This window comes from Anas acuta, chromosome 12 (genome assembly GCF_963932015.1).
Source record: "Anas acuta chromosome 12, bAnaAcu1.1, whole genome shotgun sequence".
Lineage (NCBI taxonomy): Eukaryota > Metazoa > Chordata > Aves > Anseriformes > Anatidae > Anas > Anas acuta.
This window is the reverse complement of record NC_088990.1, coordinates 9,083,015-9,092,291: the sequence shown is the minus strand read 5'-3', so window position 1 is coordinate 9,092,291 and position 9,277 is coordinate 9,083,015. Positions and strand designations below refer to the sequence as shown.

Below are 9,277 nucleotides of genomic sequence, written 5' to 3'. Positions count from 1 at the left end.
ATAATTAAAATCACCTGTATGAGGAAAAAATGAAGACCAAAGAGTTAAGTATGGCTATACAGACATTCATTTGTATAATTCACTTTGTTTTGGATAATGGAAAAGTAGAGTTACAAAGAGAAAGCCTACCACTCTCTTTTTGGTGGTGGTCAGATGCTGTGGGATATTATTTTAGTAACAAAGCAGCTTTATTTTTAGACGTCTGTTAGAAAAAACTGATACCGTTGTGATACTAAATCACTAGTTTAGAGACTCAGTGCAGTGGGTCCGGTTCCTATCCCACAGACCAGCGGACACGGATCCTCCTCGCCCTGCTTTAAAGAGAGGATGAAGCGGGAGGACCCCGGGCGCTGCCCAGCCCTACGTTTGTAAAACCACGGCCGAGCTTCCACTTGCAGGTCCGTGTCCCCTGGGGCTGTATCCCGGCTGCCGACATGTCGCGGCGGGGCTGCCTCTCGCCCTTCAGCCCACCCCCGGTGTCCCCCGCTGCCTCTCGCTCCCGTTCCCCGTTCCAGCTCCTCCTTCTCCTCCTTCCCCTCCCCGGCCCCCGCCCCTGCCGGCAGCCGGGGCCGCCCTCCCGCGGCTGCGAGCTCCGGCACAAGATGGCGGCGGCCGCTCGCTGGGCCCTGCTGGGCCTGGCGCTGTGGCTCTGTGCGGCCGCCTGGGCTGGCGAGCCGGAGGGGAAGCGTCGGGCAGGGCCGGCTAAGAAGAAGGACATTCGGGATTACAACGACGCGGATATGGCCCGGCTGCTGGAGCAGTGGGAGGTGCGGCGAGGGGTTGGGCGCCCGGAGCGTGCGGGAGGAAGGGAGAAGGGAGGGATGGATGCTCGGTGGCTTTCGGGCGGCTGGGGTTGGTTTGTGTCCGCTGAGGGGGCACCGCCGGGCTGAGCGGGTCCCTTGGGTGCTGCCCTCAGCCCGGGCACCTCCAGCCGCCCTCTGCCCAGCGCCACCAGCCCCGACACCCGGCTGGGGAACGACCCCAGCTGCAGAGGCTCGCAGGCGGTGCGATGCCAGCGATTGGCAGCGTTGAGTGATAAGGATTTCATGAGTGAAGGTTGGATTGCAAGACGGATGTCCATTCCACCTTTACAGAGTGGTTATGTCGTTGGGTTTTGTCTGTTTGTCTTCCGTGGGTTGTGTTTTCCCTTCCCTGCCACCCCTCATTATAATGGTGTGTTCTAATTCCATCTCTCTGCCCTCCATCCCCATCAGCCCGCCGCCTGAACTTTCTCTGACAGGTCACTTTGGACAGTTCCTCACCGCTCATTTCTCCATGTGGTTGTTGTGCTAGTGCTCACTTCTCTGTTTATTTTTGTGTTCTGTCATCTTCCGATAAACGCCAGAGCACTCGTGCCTTGTTTTTACTCGTGAGGCTGTTCTCCAGAACATTCTGCACAAAAACTGGAGGAGAGTTTCTGTCTCATGCAATGCCAGTGACGGCTGCCAGTCAAAATGAAGAAGTAGGGTTTGTATTTGTAATCCGGATGCAGTTACTTCTCTGAGAAGTAGGGGTGCCTGCCTTGGAACCACTTGGCTGGCTGGGGACTCCTTGTTCCCATGAAATGTTACTGTGTCTCTCCACCTTCAGAAAGGCAGTTTCTTAGAAAATTGAGTTAAAATTTAAATTAAACGACGTAAAAAGCCCAAAGTTCACCTTCTGTTAGTGTTATCAGCCAAGGACCAGATAGTCCCAGGTGCTAAAATATCATCTTAAATGATAGTGGTGGGCAAATTCAAGCAAGTTTGGCATAGTAGGAAAAATCGTAAACAATAAGCATGGCCGAGTTTGTGAATTGGTAGTTTGGTGAAAGGGAGATGCAAGTTACTGCCTTTGGGACTCTTTGGCTTTGTGTTCTGTTCCAGCTGTGTGGTAAGCAGGGTCAGGAAGCTGTTCTGGTTTTATCTCTTTTGCTAGAGCAGGACTCAGGTCCAGTTCGCCATGTGCTGCACGAATGCTTGCAGCCATGCTGCATGCAGATGTGGCTGAGCAGCTGGAGGGTTTGCAGCTCAGGTTGGTGTTTCCGCTGAGGAGATGCATGTACAGCCAGGGCCATAGAAGAAAAAGATCTTACTGAAGCAGAGGCTCAACAATTACTGATTATGTGGTCTGCTGGATGGTCAGCTGTATGGCATTTCCCCCGAGAGAAGTTAGGGCAGATGTGGGGAACATGAAAGACTTGAGGGTGGGGTGGCGGATAAAGAAGAAAGGCCCAGAATGGGCTTGGTGGGGTGGGGATGAGAGAAACAAAGAAGCCATTATGAATCTGGATAAGAGCAAGAATTATGCTCGGGAGTGAGGGGGCACAGGGCACAGAGCTGTACAGAATCGAGTTTCCTTAGTTTCAGCTGAGTGAGATGATTCTTAATATTCTCTATTCCCATGGCAGTCAGCACAGAATCACTGGAGGGTGGTGGTCTCAGCATCCCTGGGGTCAGCCACAAGCCTGGCAAGGTACTGGCACAATGTGTGTGGCTGCCTAGTGAACATAGCATGATCTGGTGGGGAATGAGCATGGGGAGAGAAGAAAAGAAGGATTTTGCTTCAGCAGCTCAGCTGCAGAATGTCAACTAGAGCTTAAAAGTATGAGCTCTGAGCTCTGTCTTCTTGCATCCTGCTTTCTTACTTGTGAGACTGTTTTAAAAATTTCTGCTTATATTAACTGCAGATAGATAAGTAATATTTCCTTATGAACGTGGAAGCTTGTTTTGATACCACTAAGGCCTGAAGGGACAAAGTTACTACTAAGATCTTTTCAAACTTTTAAGGTCAATGGGCTGGAATAAAGCAGGCTTGCCAAAGTTTGAGAAGTTAAAGGGTTTTAATTTTGACAGCTTGCAGGTTTTAATTTTGGTGCCTTTCTACCCCCACAGGGATCAGTGAATGAACTAAGATTCGTCAGCATTTGGTGTACTTAGTCGTTGCTTTTGGTAGAGAAGAAATAGGGTAGGAAAAATGGGCTTGGTGTGTGCTACCCAGGGATTTCCCGTGTGGTAAGGGACTCTCCTGCAGCCTTGAGTCCAGAGGAGCTGGAAACAGAACTGAGAAATCTCGTCTGGAGGTTCTTCTGTTGCTAAAAGGTCATTCTTCCAAACAGTCCGCTGTTGCTATAAGCTTCAGGGTTTCTAAGGTTTGACTCTGAGCTATGAGTATTTAATAGGCTATGGAATTAGGTGGCATTTATTGCTGATATTTTTAAAAATAAAGATACAGGAAGTTGATGAGAAAGGTACAAGAATATGAACTGAAGGGAGGACAAAGAAAGAAGGACTATATAGTTGTGACTGTATCTATGCAAAGCTTTCCGTCTGACACCTCATGTTAGAGTATACATTAATAAATCTGTTGGACATTTCAAATCAAAAGCTTACACGTTTCTGTCTTTACTTTGTAGATAGCTTTATAAATACAAAATTGTGTGATGTTCTGTACAAGATCACCAAGAAAAGAAGTAGCATGTAGGGGAACTTTTGACTGCTTCTTAAAATGTTTCTACTGAAACTGCAGTAATAGTGTTTTATGAACATTCAGTTGAATTGTTAAGGGAAAAAACAGGTAATATATATTCCTAGGTTGGGCTGTCACTAAAGCTGAAGTCAATTTCTGTATTGTATAAGGAGTATTTGCAAACACTTGTTTCTACCTTTCCCTTTCAAAACTATGAAATAAGTTGGTTTTGCATTAGCCAAACTGGTATGAAGTAAGGTTTAATTTGCTCTTACTTGTGAAGAACATTTTTCATTCAATCATGTAAGATCTTGTACTTCAAAAATACTTTACAAATACAAGTGTTTTCTGGCTTCCTCTACAATAAGCCTTGTCCCGCTTAGTGACAGCAGCGGGACTTTCCTAGGCCTCTCCTTTGCTCCCAGTTCACTTAATGTGGAAATGTCAAAGGCATGCGAACTACTTAAATGCGTGCTTCAGACTTGAAAAATTGAAACAGATATGTAATTAGTAAGGAAGGGAGGGATGAAATGTAAGTAATTTACAAATCTCCTTCTATAGTAATTAAATTTTGAAGTCCCCTGCCAGAAAGACAGCACATTGTATGTAATGGAGATGGGAAAAGAGTGTAGGTCGCTTATATGAAACCTTAACCTTTAAAGGGTAGGGGACACTCCCTGTAGTGTGAGGGTGTTGTGGGAGTTTATACGCACAGGCAGAAATGAGAAAGTAATGCATATGGAGCTATAAAAATTAAGCTGGGCTCCTGACCTCAGAGGCTTCTGAAGAGGGAATATCTCTCGATACTTCTACAGTTCACATGCCTAATGGAGCAATGGATATTTTTGCTAAATGTTTGAAGTCAAAACAACACCTAAAATATCTACCTTAATTCCCACAGATTTACTAGTGCTTGGGTGAATGCCAGTATAAGATTTCTGATTTATTTTTTTTCCTTTTCTTTTTTTTTTTATTTCTGTAATATAAATACTGTTAAGAATCAAATAGTGGCTTAATGTAAGTAGTCATTGTACTCACTCATCTCTGTTGGGAGCTTTTTCAAGGGGCAGTAGTTTGAATTCTGCCTTTCCAAATATTTAAATGCCTGTCAACGTCAGCGGAAGCATTAATAATTTCTTTTTTCTTTTATCTAACAATGTCTTGGTGATTATGTTGTCAGAAAGTGAAATTCTCTTCATCTGTGCGTTAGAAAAAATCATGAAACCTTTAATAAGAGTTTTCTTGTGACTTGAGCATTGAAATTCTGAATTCTTTTATTTGTTTAAAGACTATAGTGAGGAAAATGAAATTCTCATTAATGGCAAAGTTCCCAGAACTGAGCTTTGACCTTGGTTGTACATTGCTTTTATTATTATTTATATGTCTGTGAGGCTCTTCAGTGCAGCTTTTTCTCAGATCATCTTGTTTGCTTAGCAAACCCCTATGAAACTCTGAAGAAGAAAAAAAGAGGTTATTTTTGAAGTACCAAGGTGGAGTTGCGTTGAATTGGCCATCAGGCTGAAATATTTCTCAGTACATGGTAAAATAAGATTCTGCCTGTTGGTATGAAAATGTGCATCATTGCAAGGGGAGGCTTACAAATGGGAAGAGCACTCTTAGTGACATACCCTGAGATAAAATTCGATGTTTCTTTTTATTCAAGAGTCTCCGTTTTCTTAAACTACTGTCTCTATCAAAGCAGAGTTACTTTGTAAGCAATGGAGAGCTTTAAAAAAGTACAGTTCTGTGGAACAGGTAATTTTAAATTATCCTTTTCCTTTTCAAAACAGAAGGATGATGACATTGAAGAGGGGGATCTTCCTGAACACAAGAGGCCTCCAGCACCAATAGATTTCTCAAAAATTGATCCAGGCAAGCCTGAAAGTATCCTGAAACTGACGAAAAAGGGGAAGACTCTGATGATGTTTGTCACTGTGTCAGGAAATCCCACAGAAAAGGAGACAGAAGAAATTACCAGCTTGTGGCAGGGCAGTCTCTTCAATGCAAACTATGATGTACAAAGGTAAGCTGTTGTACACAAGGATGAGGTTTTTGGTTTTACAGAGCTCTTATTTCTTTATTCCTGAAAATATTTTTGGTTGTTCATCCTGTGCTCTTTGCTAGCTCCATCGATCCTCACTCTTGCTTTGTTTCTGCATCAGTTTACATACAATTTTGTTTTTCATCTAAGTCACTCTGGAAAAATTCTAGTGTGGCGCACAGATCTTTTTAACACTTACTCATGATGTGTATATAGCCTAGCTTCTTTTTATCTCATTATGGTTCAGCTATTTATCAGTTTTAGCTGCAATAGTTTGCCTTTATGTGTTGATGGAAAATATCACACTTGGAAAACTTGTAACCACAAAAGGCTTTTTGTTGCCCTGGCTAAAAATGAGATTTTTATCTGAGAAAGAGAATGATTTTGAAGCAGAGGAATGTTGCACTCTTGAATTGAGACTGAGGAGGGTTGCAGTAAGACCATGAAACAGATTTAATGTCCATTAGTAGACTCTATATAGTGTCAAATTAGTTCTAGAGTTTTCTACATAGTCTCCTACTTAGTTGTTTGTAAGCTTAATACTTTTTATTCATGTGTGTGCTAGTAAAATGTTCTCATCCTCATACCCAAGCAACAACAAAAACAAGACCAATTTATTGCTTTTAAATGGATGTCTATCTTGGAATGCTCTGAATTAAGCAAAATATTTTAGCACTGGAAAGGCACAGAGCTAACTGGAAAAAATATGTATCTTTCCTCTAGGTTCATTGTTGGCTCAAATCGTGCAATCTTTATGCTTCGTGATGGCGGTTATGCCTGGGAGATCAAAGACTTTCTGATAAGTCAAGAAAGGTGTGCGGATGTTACTCTGGAAGGCCAGGTTTATCCTGGCAAAGGAGCAGATGAAAGTGAGAAAGGAAAAAACAAAACAAAACCTGAAAAAGCAAAGAAGAAAAAAGATGCAGACAAGAAATCTAAAAGCAGCAAAGAGGACAACCGAGCAACCAAGCAGAGAGATGATCTATGACAGTCGCATTAACCAGACTGAATACTGCTCTGCTGTTCCTTGAAGGGAAACTGGAGTTTCTGTACAATTTCTGGCTTTACTGGGGGGAAGGAAGGAAGCAGACATTACTGAGGTTAAAAGACTTCTATGTTGAAATACAACGGTTTACTTATTAATGTTGGCCATTTGTTTAGTTACGGGAAAGGTAATGTTTAATACTGGCGACTGACTGGTTTGTAATTCTTCATGCTTTTGTTGTTGTTCAAAGTTAACATGAAAATGTGTATCTAACATTACAAACTTAAGTGGAAGGGAAGAAGTACTGTCTCGGAATACACCCATGTTTACCTGTAGTAGCTGCTGTCTGTCATGGGTATGCAAGTTGGTCATTCATTCATCGTTGCTCTTAGGTAGCAGAGTTCATTTCTAAAAGATACTTTGGGAAGCCAGTTTGCCAGGCTTAGTTTGCAAAACTGGCTGAAATTGCAGAGAACAGTGTTACAGTGGCCAAAGGTGCCTGAAATTACAGGGTTTAGGGCATGTCTGAGCGGACTGCCTTTCTTTAAAATAAACAAAAACTCTTCTGTCCATTACCAAAAATGCACAGGAGCCCTTAGAAGTAATAGAAGCTAGGTACATCCTCAACTAATGCACTCCAGATCAGTACAAAAGAGATTCCGTACCCATCAGAATTGATGCTGTTGAGGTTAATGGAATTACAACACCAACAACAGGAACGGTGTCAGGGTGAAAGGAAAAGTCAGATTCATGGCATTCACGTTGCTACTGCTGCCAAAGAACTGTGCCCACCAATGCAAATGTTACGTATGCCCCGTTATCTTGACAGTGAGTGAGCAGATACAACCTTAACTCAAATTAATTTGTTTTGCTAAGGGTTTGCTTAAATCTTTGAAAAAACACTAGTTTCAATAGAGAGGTACACATGAAGTAGACGTACCAATTAATGATGTCTAATAACCAGATCATGGTGATTTTTTTTTAATTATTTTTTGGTAGATTCCTGAGTGACATGGTTGACTGTAAATGAACACTGATTTAAATGCTATGAAGATTGATATTTGGGAGCAAGTCTGATTTCTTCTTGAAAGACTTTATGTAATTAGAAAGGTTTAATGATAATGCAATCTGTATTCCGTTAAATGCATGGCTTAGATTTGCATTTCCTTTATCCCTTACTATGTGTTAAGGACTAAACGCACCGAGTTTTTTTTCCACATTGTTTATTGTTTTCCAGAGTATTAGCACAGTATTAATTGTCTTCATTCAGTAGTACTAAGATAATGTTGCTTTGACCTTTTTTTTAAGGTGCTAATATCCAGGTGTTTTGGATGAAGGGTCCTAATTGAACCATAATGGTTGATTTTGTGGAATACTTCAACATCAAAAGTGCGAAACTGTGACTTACTGAGTACTTGTTCCAAAATAAATTATGTGGCTAAACTTACGGTTTCAATGAGTAGTAAAACCTTTTAAATAACAACACATTTAGATAGATACCTGGGGAGAAACTAACCCATCTTTGGTTTCTGTAGTTACCTGTAAGGACTGAATGATGTCAATGGAAGTTCCAGGTGATCATTTTTATTTACTTTCAGTGGCATTTATGTTGAGTATTAAATAAACCTTTCCTACCACACTTCACTAAAGAATTGTTGGAAAACTGAAAATCATGTATTTCTTCAGGTTTAACTTTTATATACTACTGTTAATCCAAAAACATGGCAGAGTTGAGATAAGTCTCTGTAGATACTTGGATATTGCACTGGGGAGAGATGTGTAATCTGTTTCTTGTTCATAATTAACTGATCATTCTGTATTTTTTTTTCTGGTTTTGTACCTCCCTTCTTTTAAAGAATATTGCTTCTCAAAAGATGAACATAATTCAAACGAAACTGTAAATATGACGTTGACCATGTTTTTGTCTTTTTACAACATAAATCTGTAATATAGAGATGACAATTCAGATTACCATCAGAAATGTGTGGAAATGTTCCGTAGTTTTCCTAATGTTACAAAGCATAAGCATATGACTACTTTTTGATCAAACTGTGTTTTTTTTTTTTTTCCTGGGCTGAATAATTAAGCGATGCAAAATTATATATGGATAATATAGAATCAAATATGCTAAGGAGAAGGGACAAATACTACCCTACAACTCTAGCTCAACTTCTGAGAATAGACACTTGTTTTAATCATTCATGAATCAGTGTTTACAGTAGGCTCTTCCCCTTCAAGTTAAAAGAACTGGGAGAGACCAGCTTTGAAATTCGACCAGCCAGTTGGCCAATCGTTTGTTTTTGAGTGATTAATTTGAATTTGCCAAATGTAGGCATGTTTTGTACCACATAGCTCACTTCAATTTTTTTGTTTGTTTGTTTCTCTTTGTTTTTTAAAGATTTTGCTAGGTATTCTGGTGTTTGACTCGGTGTTTTTTTTTGTTTTTTTTTTGTTTTTCTCATATAAAATACAAAAAAAATGCCTTCAAGTAGACTTTGTCTTGCGTTTTCCTTCTTTCTTCTCCCCCCGCCCTCTGCCACCCATGCTTTATAGCCAACAAATGAATAAATATGCTATTAAGTGTAATGTGGTCATCTGGAAGTAACTTAATCACCACGCAGTCTTTCTCCAATATCGCAGTTCATAATTCTACTCCAAAACATTTAATGTTCACTTTCAAAACTCTTTGGGATCCTAGCACTTGTACTGGTACAGTGCTACATAATCAATGTTATTTTCTATTCATTTAAGAGACCCAAAGACAATATTATAGATAAGTATAAAAATATCTTCAAAAAGTTATT

The 9,277-nt window shown here is 40.8% G+C and overlaps 1 protein-coding gene across 1 annotated transcript; it reads left to right on the top strand.

The window, feature by feature from the left end:
* Window positions 1-551: 551 nt before the first annotated feature.
* Window positions 552-9,059, top strand: MESD (mesoderm development LRP chaperone). Its single transcript, XM_068696424.1, has 3 exons — window positions 552-767; window positions 5,238-5,470; window positions 6,212-9,059. The coding sequence occupies exons 1-3, from the start codon at window positions 603-605 to the stop codon at window positions 6,474-6,476; spliced, it is 663 nt and encodes a 220-aa protein (XP_068552525.1). The 5' UTR covers window positions 552-602; the 3' UTR covers window positions 6,477-9,059.
* Window positions 9,060-9,277: the final 218 nt, after the last annotated feature.